At 40.2% G+C, this 18,961-nt stretch overlaps 4 protein-coding genes across 5 annotated transcripts; 2 read left to right on the top strand and 2 right to left on the bottom strand.

The window, feature by feature from the left end:
- The first annotated feature begins 5,751 nt into the window (after positions 1–5,751).
- On the top strand, positions 5,752–6,711 carry LOC108074501 (trypsin beta-like). Its single transcript, XM_017166576.1, has one exon. The coding sequence runs from the start codon at positions 5,773–5,775 to the stop codon at positions 6,511–6,513; it is 741 nt and encodes a 246-aa protein (XP_017022065.1). The 5' UTR covers positions 5,752–5,772; the 3' UTR covers positions 6,514–6,711.
- A 4,917-nt stretch (positions 6,712–11,628) lies between these two features.
- Positions 11,629–13,065, bottom strand: LOC108074528 (uncharacterized). Of its 2 annotated transcripts, none has more exons than XM_070288051.1 (2): positions 11,781–13,065; positions 11,629–11,730 (listed from the first exon to the last, which is right to left on the bottom strand). In XM_070288051.1, the coding sequence occupies exon 1, from the start codon at positions 13,056–13,058 to the stop codon at positions 12,084–12,086; it is 975 nt and encodes a 324-aa protein (XP_070144152.1). In that variant the 5' UTR covers positions 13,059–13,065; the 3' UTR covers positions 11,629–11,730; positions 11,781–12,083. The 2 variants fall into 2 exon arrangements, with proteins under 2 accessions (XP_070144152.1, XP_070144154.1); XM_070288053.1 differs by having other exon boundaries at positions 11,629–11,724.
- A 296-nt stretch (positions 13,066–13,361) lies between these two features.
- LOC108074497 (phospholipase A1 2) lies at positions 13,362–15,733 on the bottom strand. Its single transcript, XM_017166570.3, has 3 exons — positions 15,486–15,733; positions 15,091–15,352; positions 13,362–14,295 (listed from the first exon to the last, which is right to left on the bottom strand). The coding sequence occupies exons 1-3, from the start codon at positions 15,553–15,555 to the stop codon at positions 13,494–13,496; spliced, it is 1,134 nt and encodes a 377-aa protein (XP_017022059.1). The 5' UTR covers positions 15,556–15,733; the 3' UTR covers positions 13,362–13,493.
- Positions 15,734–17,758: 2,025 nt separating this feature from the next.
- Positions 17,759–18,956, top strand: Tengl1 (Testis EndoG-Like 1). Its single transcript, XM_017166594.3, has 2 exons — positions 17,759–18,038; positions 18,090–18,956. The coding sequence occupies exons 1-2, from the start codon at positions 17,880–17,882 to the stop codon at positions 18,918–18,920; spliced, it is 990 nt and encodes a 329-aa protein (XP_017022083.1). The 5' UTR covers positions 17,759–17,879; the 3' UTR covers positions 18,921–18,956.
- The last annotated feature ends 5 nt before the right edge of the window (positions 18,957–18,961 follow it).

Here is an 18,961-nt window from a genome sequence, read left to right as displayed (position 1 = left end):
AAACGAGTGAAACAATCGTCCATTTTCAAGTCGGGGCCATAAATCATTGTGCCATTGCATTTGGTTGCATTGAAAGTTTTCATTTTCCCCTTTTGGCCTTTGTGCCATTTCCATTTAGTTTTGTTCGACGGCTGGGAGAAAAGAGGATTTGTGTTTTTTTTTTTTTAATACAGTTGACAGGCCCACATTAATCATACGCACTGTGTGCACGTCGTGTGTGTGTTTTTTTGTGCAGAGAAAATGTTTCTTTAAAAGGCAGACCAAGAAATTTGTTGACATTTATTAAAACAATAAACAAATCAAGGCAGACCACACAAAAAAAAATATATACCATATATGTATAAGACAGAGGGAAAAGAGTAAATGCTGTGGGGAATTTCCACACATATGCATGCGCCTCACGTTCGGTGCATAAATATTTTAATTCTACCGAAAATTTGCTGATAGTTTTATGGACTCGTCTGGAAGACATGACCGAGAAATGCATTTATATATGTATGTTTTCATTTTTATTTATTTTCCTCAGCTGTTGACTGGCAAATAATTTATGCGCCTGCCTTGCATTTCAATTTATTTCACAATTTCCGTTCAGCAAAACAAGCCTTTTGTCCAAGAAGATAAATTCAGGGACAGATGAAAAGTTAAAATTATTATTGTGAGTTTTATGTATGTGGAAGCCCATTAGGCTTTGCGTTAAGCCTTAGATGCGATCAAAGCGGATTTGGCCAGTAATTGAATAAAGGCCAACCAATTAGGATTCTTAAAGGGGATTATTTTATTATTTTGTCTGCAATTTGTTAGGAAAATATGATTCCTTTGTGCATTTTGCCACTCGACAAGTTGACTTCCCCTCAGAAAAGTAATTTGTCACAAAATAAACTTCAACAAAGAAAACTCTCTCAAAGAAAAGAAACAGGACTCGGCGATGCATCAAATTTAAACAAACATATGTAAATATTTGTTTACTCTCGCAATAGTTGCATTCCCCTCGAGAACGAAGCGAACTGAAGGTCCTCGTCCTGCCGTGTCTTTCCGAGTTTTTCTCCCTCACCCCCTTTCAACTTTCTCTGTGGGGCTAAAAGAAGGAGCCGGGAAATTTTCGATTACCCACTTTGCCCCACTTACCTTTACCCTTCTGTGTTCAGTTTCCTGTTTGCCGACTCCCGGTGCACTCCTCCAAGTGCGCTCCATTGGGATGCAATTAAATACTCCGCATGAGCGGACAAATAGCAGTAGCTGGTCCTTGGGAAAGTAACGGAAAAATACCCGAGAAAGCGGAGGAAAACAATATTTGTATTGGTTCGCTTTGTGAGCTGCTTCGTCCTGTTTGTCATTTCGTGATTCTCCCATTGCAATGGCTGCAGTTTACTAGCATTTAATTAAAAAGCCAAAGGTTATATGCCAGCCATTGAATTCTATACATTTTGTTTGGCTTTTATGTATTTTTTGGCGTTGGTATTGTGGTTAATTGGAGTCTTTGAGTGATTCAAGTAAAATCTATGAAGTGGAAAATTAAGGAAAATTGTTAGATTTGTATACAAGCTGTAACTGATATTACTATAATTATGTAACCATCAATACAAGTTCTGTGTGTATCTTGTAAAGTTGTTCCAGAAGTCACAGAGTTTTATTTTATTATTTTAGATAAGCACTGGCAAATGAGTTATGTCTTGCATTTGCAGTTTGAAATATTGGCTTGCATTCCTATTTAAATATTCATTTTAAATTTTGCCTGCTTGGATTTGGGATTATTTTCGGGGTGTCCTGGTACAAGAATAGCAGCAGCTGTTGATTCGCTGCGTTGACATATTTTAATTTATAATGCAATCGCTAGCTCGGATCGGCGCTCCTTTTGGGGCACGACGTCCCCAAAGGGGCGAAGCCTTTAGCAGTTGCCCAACCCTGCATAAAGATGTGTGCGTGGCTCAACAAATACACAGAGAGAAAAGCTAAATAAGTATTTTTTTAATATAAAATGTATACTTAAATTTTAAAATGCTTTACTTCGTCAGTTTCAAGGTTATATTTGTGTAGAGAAGAACTTTTCTCGCCGTGCCTGAGCGGGAATGGATATGGCTAAGCACGCGTGTTGTGTCGCCGTCTGTCGCTCTGTCTCTATCCCCCGGATTCTCCGTTTCTCCGCTTCTCTGTGAGTGTTTGCTCTCACGAGATTTACAACGTGACAGCGCACAAGTCCAAAAGTGGTAATGCAATGGGGCTCTAAAGGGGATCCAACCGGGGCAGCGCAGGGAGTCGGGGTCAGGATGGGAGAAGAAGACCCTTTAGGTTGACCCAGGGGCTTGCACCTGGGGAATGGAATGACTTCGACGACGACAGCGACACGTGCCAAGGACACTGATTTATATGTTTTCCATTTTTGTTTTATTAGCGGCCTCTCGTATCTCTCTGCGATCTTTCCCCCCGCTTTCCCCCCGCTCTCTGTCGGGGAAAACGTGCGTGGAATTAATGAGGCCTTTCCGCTATCTCATTCCACCAGATGAAAGCTGGAAAACGGAGACCTGAAAACTATTTCCATCCACGCCCCGCAACCACTGAACACTTTAAAGCGGTCTGCTGAATGGGCGAATTAAAATGAGCATGAAATAATCATAAATTGCGCATTGGCGCATTAAAATTTCCATCGCTTAAAGTCAAGCTTCCATTTGCCAGACGATTGAGAGACCCCGGGGGGGAGGAAATGGAAAATGGTGGAAAATGAGGGAGGCGGGTCAGACAGTTACCCGACAGCTGTGGGCGCGACGCTGGCGGGCAATGGAATGAATAGGTAAAACGGAAGCTGGCAGCTATGGCGCCGGAAATGGCTGCGTATATCCTGGGATAGGAAGCCATCTCTATCGCCATCGCTGGCAATAGTTTTGCGGTGCTTTGGTCGCAGTTGCATTTGGGTTTTACGATATGAATAGATCGGAGATTGGCAGGGGATACAGCAGGGCGAGGGCTGCTCAGAGGCTGCATACTTCAGGGTGTTCTGAGTATCTACTACGCTTTCAGTTTGTTTTTAAATAGTGAATAATTTTTTTGCAGGCAAGAAAGTCTTATTAACTGATTGTATTATTCCCTAAGAATAAGTATTTAATAGTTAAAACTTTTATTTGGGTATTTCAGTTTAAACTTTTAAAGCAATCATCTTAAAGTTTTATTTTCAAGAAAATACAGAAACAATTTCTTTATTTTTCACCTGAAATTATTATTTAAATTTTTACTATATTATTGTCTGATTTTTTGTTGTATTAAGAACCATCCTGGGCACCCAAATCCGTTGCTTCCATCGCCTCTTTATCAGGCGGCGACCAGCAAACATCCGACTGGCCAACCGTTGAACAAAGCCAGAAAACCGCGGCGAGATTTTCATTTCAATTTGCTGCCAAAAATGCCCACAGATGTGCAGGGCGATTTTCCCTGACAGAGGACAGAGGAGGGGAAGCGGGCTGGAATATACTGCATCCTGAAAACGGGAGCCCAGTAGACACGCAATGGTTTGGTCGCTTGTTGGCCAATTTAGTTTTAACGTTGCCAGCTGCTGCTTGTGTTATCATTCAATTGCCGCCTCCACTGAAATTTGGAAAATGCCAGTTGCTAGAGGTGGAAAATGCAGATGATGGGGGTCGAGGCATTAACTAAGGTAGGATAAAGTATGACCAAAATTTGTTTGTAAATTTAAGTTATTAACAGCTTACTTTTTAGGCATTAAATTTACAAATAAAATTCTTTGTTGAAACCAAAAAATAAATGCCAAAAGTCTCTCTAATTTTGAATTAAAAAATCAAGACATCTTTGTTTTCCTTTATCTTAGATTAAAGCTAACTCATTTCCTTTTAAAATCCTTTTCCAAGTGCATCAGATTAGTGTCCATAACTATGAGTAATGACCATACCGGCCAGTAGCTTCCATCTGCCTGGCCGTGAAGGGCTTTTGCCGGATTCTGGTTGAGTTTAATTGAGCGAGGGCGATGCTCACTTGGTGCAAGCCACTAGACTTGCCAGCTGAGCAGCAGCTTTCGATGGGGATGCTTCGCTAAATTAGCCTAACTAACCCCAGGGCACTAAACTTGGCCTGAACCCGACAGACCAAACGACCGACCAAGGGAGGTCCCTATCCTTTTAGCTCACATTCTCACCTCGACCAAAGGGCGATAGCTGTTGACAAGGACAACGGCCCGCAGGGCATTTCGAAGCAGCGTCAAGTGCATGACTATCTGATTGCAGTATATGCGAATTTTCGCCTGCCCGGAAAAGCGTTTAAAACATTGAACTGCATGGGGGAAAACGTGCTTCGAATTTAAGCGGCAGACAGCGAAAATATAGTTTATATTTTAATAAGAATAAAACTGGGCAAAAATGTTGAAAATGTCGAATCAAATTTTATATAAATTTGATTATTTTTACCAAAAAGCAATATACTTAAACATTTTAGAGATACGATTGCTAAATTAATCTTTTTTAAAAAGTCAAAACTAAAATGATATTTTTAAAATTGTTTAAAGTTTAAACCTCAAAGGTTGTCTTGTTAAATTTATTCTTAAGGCAAATCGAAAGCATATCAAAATTCTCCCCCAAAATAGAATCCGATCCCAATTCCGCAAAGAGCTTCCCCCGGCTGCATACCAAATTTTTTTAATACAATAACATTTTTCAAACAAACTTGTTTTGGCGGCCGCATTGGTTATGAGTCAGCATTTTACATGATTTTTTCATAGCCCCGAGGGTGTCTCAAAAGTCTGGCAAGTAATTCTATTAAAAAAACTGCGAATCCAAAAATATATAAAAAAAAACTGCACTTGGCCAGAAGAACTAACTACATCAGCATCAAGGGTGCTACGAACTCGATAACATTTTAGCTGGATAAACAAATTCCTTGGGCGAGCGAGCAAGAGCAAAGCAAATATGAAATTCCATTAATTTGATGGATGCTTCAGGCGGTGAAAAGTAGAGGAAATCTGTCCGAGTCTCGAGTATAATTTTGGTACCCTACGGGGCGTATGATTAATGCAATTTTCAGTCGTCAAAAGCAAACCCATTGTCCGGGCAAACACAATGCATTTATTAATGAATAACCAATATATGCTATTCTAATATCAAATATCCTTTGTTATTTGTAGGTCGACTTTGAATGATTTTACACGATGACTAATGAGAATACTTTAAAGCATGATTTTGTACAAAATGAATTATTTGATATTAAGTTAAAAACACTTGCAGTTATGATGATCTTTTCGGTGTAGATAGAGCCACCACCATAATGTTTTTCTTCAACCTGCAAAGACACCTTCCAGGGAGACTCTTTAATATCTGTATATCTTCCATTGATTAGGCAGTTTTCCGGTTGTGAAAGGAATCCTGCAAAAAGGAAGTCGACAGCTAAAAGCAAAAGAAAGCAGCTGATAATCATTTTAACTTTTCTGTATATAACCGGAGATCGAAATATACGTTCTTTAAATCTAAACAAATAAATAACAAACTATATGCAATGTCAAACCTTTAATTAGTTTACTGTTTTTGGTTGGAATTTTCTCAAGTTGTTTCTACTTATTAATTATTTTATATAACCCTAAGCAATAGGTTTGCTTTATTATGAGAATTCCTTTGTTAAGAGTAGAAAGTACTTCTTGCAACTTTTAAAATTTTCATTAACATTCCAATTTTAATTCTTATTTTAAATTGATTTTTGAATGGATCCTACTTCGTGCTGAGTGGGTATAAAAGAGTGGTTCCCTTTGCCTAAATTATCTTAGTATTTTGGCTTTTGTTCAACATGTACATCCAGTGGATAGTCCTGTTCTGCAGTTTTGGCCTGATCTTCTCCGGATGGATACCGGAGCGGATTGTGGGAGGAGATAAGATTTCCATTTCATCCGTTCCCTGGCAGGCTTCCCTTCAGAAAAACGGCGAACACCATTGCGGAGCGGTCATCTACAACAATGAGATAGTTATCACTGCTGCCCACTGCGTCCTAGAAGAAAATCCTTCCAGTCTGACTGTGAGAGTGGGATCCTCGCTCTCCAACTCCGGCGGTCAGCTGGTAAAGGTGTCCCGTTTCATTGCCCACGAAGACTATCACTGGCCCAAAGATTTTTCCCACGACTTGGCCGTAATTCGACTTCAAAGACCTCTTCGATTCAATAAGAGGGTCAACAACATTCCTCTGGCCAGCAGTTCACCAGCAGCAGGAACACCGGCTTTGGTTTCCGGATGGGGAACTATAGGCTGGAGATGGCCGACGTCTAGATCCCTACTTAGCGTCACATTGCCCATTGTCGACCATTTTAGCTGCTGGAAAGCCTACAACGGAAATATTACCGACGACATGATCTGCGCCGCAGCTCCGGGTAGAGATGCCTGTTCCGGGGACTCTGGAGGCCCCTTGGTTTCCAATGGCCAGCTCGTGGGCATTGTGTCCTTTGGAGCGGAATGTGCTCACCCCAAATATCCGGGAGTCTATGCCGATGTGGCTAAGCTAAGACCTTGGATCCTCCAGGCAATTAATACAATTTAATTTGCCAAGCAAGCTGCTTATTAACAAATTGAAAAGAATTAATTGACTTTTGAGAATTTTTAACTATTTTTCAGTCTTAACCAACTTAAACGATTATTGTGAATTTCAATTCAATATTTTTCTGTCTCAACCAACTTTAATATAAATTTGTAAAAAATATTTCAAATCAAGTAAATAAAGTTCAATTATAACACTAAACTTTTGAAAGTTTAAACTCAATTCCATGATTCTGCGGCCAAAAAGCTTATTACTTCCTCTAGCATTCTCTATTCCTCCTTCAGGGCTTTGCCTTCTTCGGGGATTGTCTGCAACTTAATCTCCCCCTACTGAGTTTTGGGGCAAGAAGAAGCGGTTCCAAGTCATTGGGCAATGCAAACTATGCAATATAATCGCATGATATATGCCTAATCTCTGCAGCAAACTTCCCATGAAAAGCGAAGACCAGGAAAAATCCCCCGGCCGCTAAGCCAGTGGAAGATGGGCTCTGGAGGAGAGTCAATTCCAGCTATTAAATTAAGAATGCATAACTTCCTGGGTTAACAATGTTGCCAGGCAACGATGGTATCCTGGGTGGGGTATAGCGAAGGAGGAGACGCTGGCAATTGCCTTGACAGGAGCACGAACGGGATCCTGATTTTTATATTTTCTATTCCCTTTACTGCCGTTTCGTAGATCTTTCGCGAGAGTGCAGGACAAAGAGGAGTCCTGCAGCTCCTGCTACTTATCTGCCATTTCAATTTGCGATTTGTTTGCTGCAGTTATTATTGCACTAAGAAAATTTAACTAGGGTCTTTAATTAATACTAATTTATTTAATACAAATATAAGCATATTTTATAAAATTCTTTCTTAAATATTAATAAACAAAATAAACCCTCAAAAAATATTAAGATAATATAAACTAATTTCTTTCATTAAGTTTTTCACTGTGGATAACTGTACACTTCTGCACAATATTCTTCCCATGTTCTGCCTTTGGAAAAGTCGTGTCGGAAGGCATCCTGTTACTAGTTCCTGTTCCTCTTCCTGTTTGCTTATTTGTTCGCACTCCCATGCTCCTGACTTCTGGACATGGAGCATAGAGCGTGGAGCGTGGAGCATGGAGCTCGAAGCATGGAACGTGCCTAAGTCGGGCCCTTTATAAACATCTTGTATAACTGGCGGCGAGAAGACCCCATCCGACCCGGTGTGTATTTGTTTTTAATGCAATTTCTTTTCTGCTGCGCTTTGCTTTGCATTCTGCAAATAGTTTTCATAAATGCTGTGGCCACGGAACAATAGAAGCCAGTGGTGGCTTCCAGCGATCTCTGGTTCCCCAAAGCTTTTCATTTGCACAAAGGGAGAGCCAAGACCAGGACATGGTGAAATAATTATAGGATATATATAGCGTCTTTTTAATTAACCCTTATGTGGACAACGTTTAGGTAGAAATAACTCAAGGAAAATACTTTCTTTAAAGTATAAGGATCTTCTGGCAATAGGATACTTAAAAAAGTCTGTTTAATTTTTTTATAGTAAATCCTTAAGCCTTTACCACGATATTTTTCTCAGTAAATACCTTTTTTTCTCCTCCCAAAAATAAATAACAATACTCACAAGTGTATTTTAAATATAAAGTATATTTATAAATACGTATAATTAAATTAATCCCAGCTCGCCTTACTCCGCACACTCGAAAAAAGGGGTGCTTACGAGCATTATTAGCTGACGACAGCACATGTGCAAACTTTTTTGACCACCGCCCATTAAACACACACATAAACTCGCCAGCAGCTCCATAATATGCATGCGAAAAAAAAGGATTAAAAGCAAACAAAGAAGGACCTGCTCAGCTGCATTCGTGGGCGGTGGCTGTGGGGTCTGAGGACACCATGTGGCGTTGTCGTTATTGCTGGCTTTTAAATGCTCACAAAGTGCGTACTTTGTTATGTGCTTAACTGGCATTAAGGGCGGAGACTGCAAAAACCCCAATCATTAACTTGTCTTGTTAATAAAGAGTGCATTCCATAAAAAAAAAAAACAAAGCAAAAGTTAATTCAAAGAGAGAACTTTTAACGACAGGACATAAAATGGCTAATTTGCAGTGAATTTCAGAGAAGTTTGAAGCCAATTATGTAGTGAACTTTGTTTCTTTTTAAGAACTTTTAGTTTAGTTTGTTTTTCTTTAAGAAATGAAATAATAAACCAGTGATTAAAAGTATTCCCTATAATATTATATTTATTATTTGAATACAATGTAACATTTTGCAACTGAAACCAAAACCAAAATCCTTGTGATGCTGCTCACAATTTCTGGCCAAGATGCTTGTGCAGAAGAAACCGCACGACATACTCGACCTGTCAACTCATTTCGTATCCCCACCTAAGGACTCTCTCCTCTTGGTTTCGCATCTGACATGACCATATATCGTATATTATGCATGCAGTGCCAGGCAATGGCCAGAAGAATATTCAAAGCATTTAGCAACTCATTGTCCCTTTCGCCAGCAACAGCACCAGCCACATCAGCCGAGCTCAAGACGATGACTACACCAAGGCGATGACGATGGGAAAAATGTATTCATGGCCCCCCAAATTGTATAATTTAAGTTTGCACATAAAATCACACCGCAAAACTTGGAAAAAGGCCCGAAAAGTAGAAGCCGCAACAACAACAGCACTCAAGTGAACTGACATAGATACGAGTATATGTGAATTGTTAGGGGAGAAATTCCCAGCATCCAGGGTTGGCAAGGAGGCTTCTATATATATTGCCATGGTTTAAATATATATGAGCTGAAACATTGGCAGTTTGTCTAAGAGAAAAGTCAGAAGTTAGTGCTCAATGACAAGAATCTTTGAAGTAGGGCATAATACTAATACTTGTCATTAAAAAATATACAGCTTTTTGGTTTAAAGATATTCTTATTTTGGGTTTAGGTTGACTTTTAATATTTATTTGAATATTTTTAAGACTTGTCCACAATATTTCAAAGATTTTCGAATAAATATCTAACAAAACTTTAGTTTAAAATAATTCTTATAATATATTAAATAGGATCTACAACTTTTAAGAATAGTTAAAATATGAAAACAAAAACAAGTCTTCAGGGTCTTTAGAGTTCTTAAAAAAAACTTTGTTTTATTAAAAAATGAGTCTGCAACCCTCGATTTATAAATTGCATTTGTAAAACCTCGAGGCCCTGAAAAAGGGGACTTCCCCTAAGCATTTCTGCATGTTCCCTATGCCCTTTTACCATTTACTTGAAGACGGCCTCTATTACACAGTTGAGCACACAACGGAACCGAATTTCCCAGCCAGTCCGTCCGCCCACACACACATACACACACATCAAATTTAAATATTTTAAAGAGGGAACCGGACGCAGGACGGGGACAGAAGGACTCCGGGACAGGACATACCGACAGCACACAAAGCACAAAACTTGTGTGCCATAAAAACGCTATAAAATTGCACAAATAGCATCGGAGACGTGGAGATACTGAGACGCTGATATGCCGAGCACATATATATGTGAGTGAGTGTGCCAAAGTGGCGGAGCTTCTCACTTCCTGTCCCGATATCTGCTGACCTAAGTGCGTGTGCACATGAACTTTAACGAGTGTGTGAGGGAAAGAGAGTCCTGCAGGTCCTTTTCCCCTTGCAATGATGTAAGTCATTGTCATCGCCTTCGTATCGGACTCATTTGACGGGAATATCTGGGACTCAGCCTTTTGTAACCTTTTGTAACTTGATTTCATTTTAATTTTTCCTTTCTTTTTTTTCAGGGTTTTCCTGGGCGACAATCTCAACACCCAACACACACTCACACAGCAGCAAAGTTATGACACTCACAAGGTCCATTTTGAGGCGACAAATTGGTCTTCAGGCTGTCCACGAAAAGGATTTGAGAAATTCCTGGCTCGTGCATTTTCCAGTGAATTTCAAAGGGTCTAATTCCCATCACACCAAGGACCAGAGTCCTTTTGGTCATCAGTTACGTAAGGTGTTGCTTACTATGAACTTGGGAGACATTTTGTGCGGGGACCTTAATTAGAATGCCATAATGGAAATGCCAACGTCCTCCCTTACAAACACACACACACACGGCTCATAAATAATTTATACGCCATGAAAACGAATGGGAAAATTTAAATAATCAAATACAGAGGGACAGGGCCATAGAGAATCCCCCAAGGAATACGCACACAATCATCAATCGCAGAGGAATCCATTCCAAGCTAAATCGAAAGATTCGCAACTATTTTGGGGTCGGGGGAAAAGGGGTAAATGATTTTGCATACAATTTAAGCGCTGGCATTTTCCACCTGAGATTTAACGAGAATCCTCTTATATTCGGGAACCTCAAAAGATTATTTCGGCTTGGCTTTCATCTGTCAATTTGAGACAACCATTACGATAAGTGATTTGGGAAATACATTAAGCCAATCAATGGATTATGTCAAACATTTAATTGACTTGACGTGTCAACTTTAGCGAAGGATAAATGGAAATTTAATACTCACTATAGTCCTGATTGAGATAGTTTAACTTGAAGGCATCCGTTTATACTTAAATAAAATCAAGGTTTAAAGGCAGCAAGACAAAAAAGAAAGCTTATTTTCATTAAGCTAAGTTTTAATAGCATTGGAGTTATTATAACATATAGTATGCCACTTAGGCAAAAAATTAAAATACCAGTTTTATATTTAAAAAATAAGCTTTGACTAAGATGATTGAAAACTTGTATCAGAGCTTCTACTAATTAAATTAAGAGCCAAGTCTGCACAGCTCATTCTTGCGTGGTCCTCTCTACCTCCTAAAACTTTAAATGGCAAAATGCATCCCGACAAGTTTTTGGGAAGCGAACCGCAAACTCCGCACCCACAACAACGACAACTTTAATTAAGTGGAAATTATGATGCTGTCAGGAAAAGAAAGGAAGGCGACGGCAGGAATCAGCACGCTGGGTGGCCAAAAAGTGGGCGGACGCTGGTCACACGTGGCGTATGAATAATGTAAAATCTCAACTAATTAAGCCGAGTAAATGCATTTACAACAACTTGCCCCGGCCTCTGGCCCCAAAAGCTGCAATTTTGTGCAGCAGCCACAGCCCCCAGAAGCACCAAAAACAAGTCGGGGCAACATATTGTTTGTTTTAATTAAAAATCTTCGGTCCATAGAGGAAAATTATGTGAGTGCAACCAGCTTCATCCGCAGCATAATGCAAGGCTAAAACTATAAGTTTATAAATAATTGGAATGAGGAAAACGAAACACATTACACACCATTTAGAGGTAAAATAGAGCATCTAGATCTTGAAAGTCGTTGTCCACCTCATTATACATTCTTCGGTCGAATTCACTCTCTGGTATAGCTATGGCTACTATAGTCAGTAGCAATCCTAAAAGGGCTAGACTAAAAACAAGAAACTTCATTTTTTAGCTGGAATACTTTATTATAATTTGAAATTACGAAGACGTTTGTGACAGATTTTTCTATGACTTATTTTGAATCGGCATTTAGCAAATTTCTTCATATGCAGCCCACTTGTTATGCAGCAGATTCTTCGCTTATCATCGTGATGCTTTTTATTCATCGGAAGATTCATCAATGTAAAACTCTTCACTTGGCTCCACGCTGCTTTCATCACTTGACACTTCGCTGGACTCTTCAGTACTCTCGTTACTAGGCTGCTCGCTAGACTCTTCACTTGACAACTCGCTGCTTTGCTCATCGGAAGATTCATCACTGTAAGACTCTTTACTTGGCTCCGCGCTGCTTTCATCAATTTGTTCATAAGAATTTTCATCATCAGACTGATTAGCGGACTCTTCACTTTGTTCTTCGGAAGATTCTTCACTTGATACTTCGCTGGACTCCTCAGAACTCTCGTTACTAGGCTGCTCGCTAGACCCTTCACTTGACAACTCGTTGCTTTGCTCATCGGAAGATTCATCACTGTAAGACTCTTTACCTGGCTCCGCGCTGCTTTCATCAATTTGTTCATAAGAATTTTCATCATCAGACTGATTAGCGGACTCTACACTTTGTTCTTCGGAAGATTCTTTAATTGGCACATCTCTGGACTTTCGAATTCGATCTTCAGAACTCACATTACTAGGCTGCTCGCTAGACTCTCCAATTGGCCACTTCCTGCTTTGCTCTTCAGGAGATTCATCACTGTAAGAATCTTCACTTGACTCCTCGCTGTATTCATCACTTTCATCATCAGACTGATTAGCAGACTCTTCACTTTGTTCTTCCGAAGATTCTTCACTTGGCAACTCGCTACTCTGAACTTTGGAAGTTTCATTGAAAATAATAGATTGTCCATCTACAGTCACGATGATTACATTGGACTGGTCTTCACTTGACCCGCTGCCCAACTCTCCAGAATTTTCCTCATTAATGTTAATATGAACATTGGTAAGATTCGGTCCTTCTACTTGCACTTGGATCTCATTTTTAATAGAATTTTTAAAAGTCTCGAAAATAAGAGGTTTCGCAGCCACAAAAGCTAACAAAAGTGTTAAGTTAAAGAAGAAACTTAGATTTTGCAACATTTTGGGTTTGAGGTTGGCAAAAGAATGGCTAAGCCTGTCGCGGTGTTGTACCCTTTTATACATACCTGAAAGCGTAGATTACAAACGGAAATTACCGAAGAACTTGCACAAGGCAGAGCTTAGTATTTCCTGGTAAATTATTTGACAAACAGTGAAATTGGTTTCTATATTCAGGGAATATAAAGATAAGAGCGTGGAGAGTTGGTAACTCAGACCACGTCGGATAATTAGGTTTCAGGGAAAAGTATTAAATTATTCATGAAAAAGTGGTTAAAAAGTAAACAAAGAAGAATTTCTATACAATTTCTTAAACCTTAAATTATTTTATTTTTAATTTTGTTTTATATATTACAATTTTAATTTGTCTTTTTCTCTAATTCTCACTCTAGTTTTATGTTATTCACAGTTCTAATAATAGGACGTTCTTCCCATCTCCTACTCTTCCGTGGAGTTCTCATCCTCATCCTCTCGTGGCGCCGGCTCGGTTTGCCACCTGTGCCCCATGGCATATGGTGGCTTCGCGTAGGTTTTCACATAAAAGGTTCCATTCTTCGGTACCGAGGGCTCACCTCCCATCCGAAACTCCCCATCGCTGAGCAGGAGAATCCAGGTGCCGTCATCGTGACGCTCGCAGCGGGGTCCCCAAAAGCCCGCTGGACTCGTCAGGGTTTCCACGAAATAATCATGAGACCTCTTGTGCGAACAACCGTAGACATAGCACTTTTTCTGATTCTTGCCATAATTGGGATAGAAGGTGGCATGTCCCACGGGCTTCTCAAAGCCAAAGCTGACGCTGGTTTGGATGGACTCCACGTAGGAGGCATCGCTGGCATCGATTCGGTACTCATCGGTCTGATCTCGGAACTGAGGTCCAGCCGGATCCAAGGCGTATATGGTATTGAATTTGTATGGTTGGATTTGCTTGCCAGCACTGCCAGCAATCTGAGCGCCCAAAGAGTGTCCAATAATGTAGACATCGTCGTAATGTAGATTAGCCTCCAGATGAAGATGCCGCACCAGATCCGCCAGCAGGGCACCCAGATCCTCAACCGTCTTGGCCACTTCGAAGTAGTTGACATTCGTGGAAATCTTGCTCCAGTCACAGACGATCACATTGAAATCCTCGTAACGCGGGGGCTCTCCATTGAGACCAGGATGAGTCAGGCTCAGGTAAGCGTTCTTCACCTTTCTGATGTGAGAGCCTTTGCTCTGACTCATCCAGCCATGAATGACAATTCTGTGGAAGAAGAACAAACAAAAGTTAAAAGGGAGATGCAGATGAGTTTAAAACTTAAAATGGTGTACGAATTTCAAGAGAATATATACATATTAGATATATAAATTGAACTAAGAGAAAGAAACAATATTCTAATAAACTGAAATTAAATAATTCTGTTAAAATTTCTCTAAGAATACCCCATAAAATGATAACATTAGCTGTAAATATCAATGCCCCCTTTTAGGTAAACAGATCTTATCTCAAGCAAATCATCAATTCCTTTCTTATCTTATCACTTTTTTAAATGCAAAACTTGTGTTGGACCTTCTTCTCCTTGCCTTAATTTATAATTTTTAATTGGCATTACATTGCTGCGGAACTGAATAAAAATAATGTAATAATTGGCAATTATTTGAGTGTCAGTGAAATGGCAATGACTCAATGAGCGATAAGGGACCGATAGGCCACACGAAAGCTCAGCGTTAAAATAAAAATATAACAAACCAGTTTCAATCTCGAAATAAACATTAAAATTTAGTGAGAGAATTTGGCAAATATTTCTTTGTGATCATTATTCATTAGCTTGTTTTGCTCTCCCAACAATCAGATGCTTTCTGACGTAAAGGCCGTTAATGAATTGGAATACTGTATACACTACTTGTAGTATTGTTCTGTCCCAAAATGTTTAAACAGCTTTCAAGTTTCAATTATTCTATACAGTTAAATGTAAACAAATTGATTGTTGCACAAGCGGTAAGGTTCCCCCTATCGATTCGCAATCTGGGCCTTTAATCTCCCAGGAAATCCCCTTACCTCGTGGGATGACGTGCATCGAAACCCGAGTTCTTGAGGTTTTCCACATCTCCAATTAACAATTCTCTTCCGCAATCCGCGAAATCCCGCTTGAAAAGTATGAATTGCATTTTACTCCTCGAACTGCCGACGAATGGTATCCAGTGCTTGAAGAATTTTTTCCAGAACGAGGGGTCTACCCCCAAGGTCTTGGACTTGATGAGGGTATAATTGCAGTTGGCATTGGGATTTAGAGCGGTCTCCTCGGTGGTGGTCGGCGATGCTAATGGGTGATTTCATCGTTATTTAATTTTATATTTAGAGAGTTAACATGTACTTGAGATAAGGCAAAGGGTCTGTATTTAGCAACCTTCTTTATGGTGAAACTTAAGCCTTCCTTCAGTGAATAGACTCACCCACAATAAGGGCAGTTAATGCCAAAATTGACACACTAATAACACCGATCCGTCCCAGCTGCGAGATCATGTTTACTGTCGGGATCGCCCGTGGAACTTCTGACCGTTCAAGTGGATCTCCTCAAAGAGATCTTCTAGTGAGCTAGTGCGTGCGATGACCTAGCTCTACCGTTATAGATTTATGCTCTCCGGAAGAACGAGATCCGCAGATCTGACCTGCTCAACGCTATGGGTCCAACTAACTGACGAAACTCTCAAAACAACCCGCGATCGTCGGCGATCGTTGGAACTGGAACTGATCGGAGAGCACGGGCGACCCCTTGTCTGAGCTCTCGCTCCCCCGTAATCTTTATTTCTCTCTATAAATATATATGTACATATATGTACATATGTATATATCGCACTCTCCCTACAATGATCGCTATAATTAATAGTAGGCATCACCAGCAGCCAAAGTGTTAATTGCTATTGACGATTTAGTGGGATCTTTAAATGATTTATGATTAGTCCTAGCAATACTTCATTAAATTAATTTAAAATTATAGCTTAGAAGTTCCTTTTTATGACTTAAACCCATAAATAAATAATTTGATTACAAGCTTTTAAGAATATTACCTCAAAAAAATATGGTTCATTGCTGTAAAACATAAATATTTACCCTGCAGACGATAATTGACTCCCCCGGCACATGTTTTGGTTAGAGCCCGAGTAATAAAAGCAAATAAAAATTCAACCTTTACACCCTTTCTAACCCAGATAAGTTAATTACCCCATTAAGTTGACCTGCTGTAAAAATCTGTAGAGAGAGAAAAAAAAGGAAACCCTGGCCGTAATGAGTTTCGGTTTTGTCGAAACCCCAAGGCAACATTTTTATGGCTGTCAGTCAGCAAATGATTATCGCAGATCCTGAAAATTTTCAGACCTATCGGCTAATTGCCTGGCCCCTAATCACATTCGAAGCTCGCTTAATTAAGCAGCCCCGGAGTACATAATTCATTAATCCAAACTCAAATGAGGCGACAAATTTTCACTCACTTAGCGAGTCAATTTTCGTTGGCAAAGAAAACTGGAAAATGTTTCGGGGCGTGGCTCCACCTGAGCCACGGAGAAAACTGAAAACGTTTTAATTATGCAAATTTGGGGCGAGCCCTGTTGATTAGAAAATCCGCCAGAGGAAAGTCGTGGCAAGAATCGAGGCTGCACTATGTGTAGTGCCACAAGAACCTCCAGACATCAATCAATATGCAAACGGATCCGAAGGGGCAGGACTCGTGTGCCCAGGAGGCCAATGAATTGGGCAAACCAGCAATTAGACGTTGGAAATTAATTGGCAATGCCTCGCGGCTGACTCAAAAGCTCCACAAAATGGATGTTGAATTGAAATTTGTGGGGGAGTTTGTGAAGCAAATCGTTGTTGGGTTTAGGTCTCTGAAGGTGTGACAACCAGAAAGGCTGATTATAGTTTCCTTTTGAAAACAAATTTACCGCATTTCTTTAGCGTTATTCTTTTCCTTTCTTTTTAGTGAACCTTTGTCAAGTGTCGGAAAAAGTTTTTCTCCTGCTTTTTCTTGTCAAGTGCTCCCAAAAGGTTTCTGAAAGATGTCTGTTGTCTTTAAGGTTTTTAGTGCTATAAATTGTGCCTTTAAAGATAATGTAAAATTCATTTAGTAAGCTTTTCTTACTCTTGCAGCACATTAACAATATTTAAATAATTAAAACCTAAAATTGCTTCCACAACAATATCCAATATCCTAACTCTTGCTCTCGCCCATTTCCTACCTTACTTCACCAGCCTTAAATCGTTTACACTTTCCATCACTTTACCGTTCAAACTTTCTGCTCGGGGCAGGAAACTTTTTCTGTGGCCAAAAACCGAAAAACTGTAAATCCACAACTAACATTTTTAAGCATAACAAAGTACGACGAGATTTGGTGAATAAATCTTGACGCCGTTTTTGGTTTAGTCAGGCATGGCCCCCGAAACGCTTATTATGTGGTTTTCGGGTGATGTAAGCTATGGTGGGAGATGGAGTGACGGCGGTTAGGGGATGTTTTGTCCTAAGGACTTTTTAGTTTTCAGACGCTGCAACGATGACTGCAACTTTTTCTATTGACTTAATGCAGTTGGCAAGTGCAACCAAGTGTTGCCTGTAGATTCACTCCTCTGAACTTGGACACGACAACTTTGCAGATTAACTGCTGGAAAAGTCAGATGAAAATTCTAGAAAATTCACCATTATTTAAGAGGTGTTGCTAAACCTAGTCACATATCAGTCTAAAATCAAACGTTGGATAGTTTTACTAAAAGCAACATACACACACGTATTATTTATGCTATTACATTTCTTATTTTCAAAATCTAAATTATCATTGTTGAGTGATTGATGGATAAAGATGCCTGCAACGGGCATCCTCGGTATCCTGGCGGCCACAGCCGGGTCTTTTTTTGCCCTGGGCGCCTACTATCAGCACACTGATGTGCTGCGAAATATCCAACGACTGGAGCAGCGCAATCCCCATGCCTACTTCATCCGGCGAAAGCTTTACCGATTGGTAACTTGTTTAGAAAACCCGTGTACAGCTATTAAATGATCTCTCTTCCAGCTGGACATCTTTACAGTAGAGGAAGAGAGCAAAGAGCTCGTAGGGGATTGTCAGGATACTCACAAACTGGCTGGGATCATGAAGTATGGCTTCCCCAGCACAAATGATATTAGTCTCAACGAGGCCTTCGACTTTGTGACCTCCTTCGATCACCGAAACTCTTCCATACAGTGGATGTGCGAGCGTGTGGACCTGTCTAGCTGTGCCGTTAAAGGGAATCCCACATCATATCTAGCTTCTGCGGGAGCATTTAACAAATCGGAGGCTGCCCGCGTATTTTTCCTGTCCAACATAAAGCCCTTCCTGAACAGGGGCTTCAATCTCACCGTGTGGGAGCGACTGCTGCAGCACGTGAACGATATGAGCCGGCAGAATGGCACCGTATACGTTTACACGGGCTCCATTTACTTGCCCCGGGAGGTCAAGTCCAACAATTGGTTCCTGGAGTACCAGACGGAGGAAAAAACCATGGTCGCAGTACCCACGCACTTCTTCAAGGTTCTGGTCATGGATTCCAAGTTGGAAGGGGATTCCATACCCTATGCAGAGGCCTATGTAATGCCCAATACGCCGCTGAACAATAACGTGGAACTGAAGACCCTTCTCAGTGATATCCGGGAGATAGAGAATATCACGGGTCTGCGATTCTTTGAGGGCCTGGATCGCAACTTTATCAATACCCAAGTGTCTGGCTCATTTGTCAGTTTAATAGCCAGTCCGCCAGCCATTTCCGTGGGCCATCTGGCAACCAGTGAAGTGATCAATCCAGTATCAAATTCTGCAAATGTTTCATTGACCACCAGCTTGGTTGATATCCAGAATTTGGATTGAGTGAATAAAAAATAATGGTCTTAAAAAATATGGTTACATAT

The sequence above is a fragment of the Drosophila kikkawai genome, chromosome 2L (assembly GCF_030179895.1).
Source record: "Drosophila kikkawai strain 14028-0561.14 chromosome 2L, DkikHiC1v2, whole genome shotgun sequence".
NCBI lineage: Eukaryota > Metazoa > Arthropoda > Insecta > Diptera > Drosophilidae > Drosophila > Drosophila kikkawai.
The sequence above is the reverse complement of the archived record's forward strand: the minus strand, read 5'-3'. Positions and strand labels throughout refer to the sequence as shown.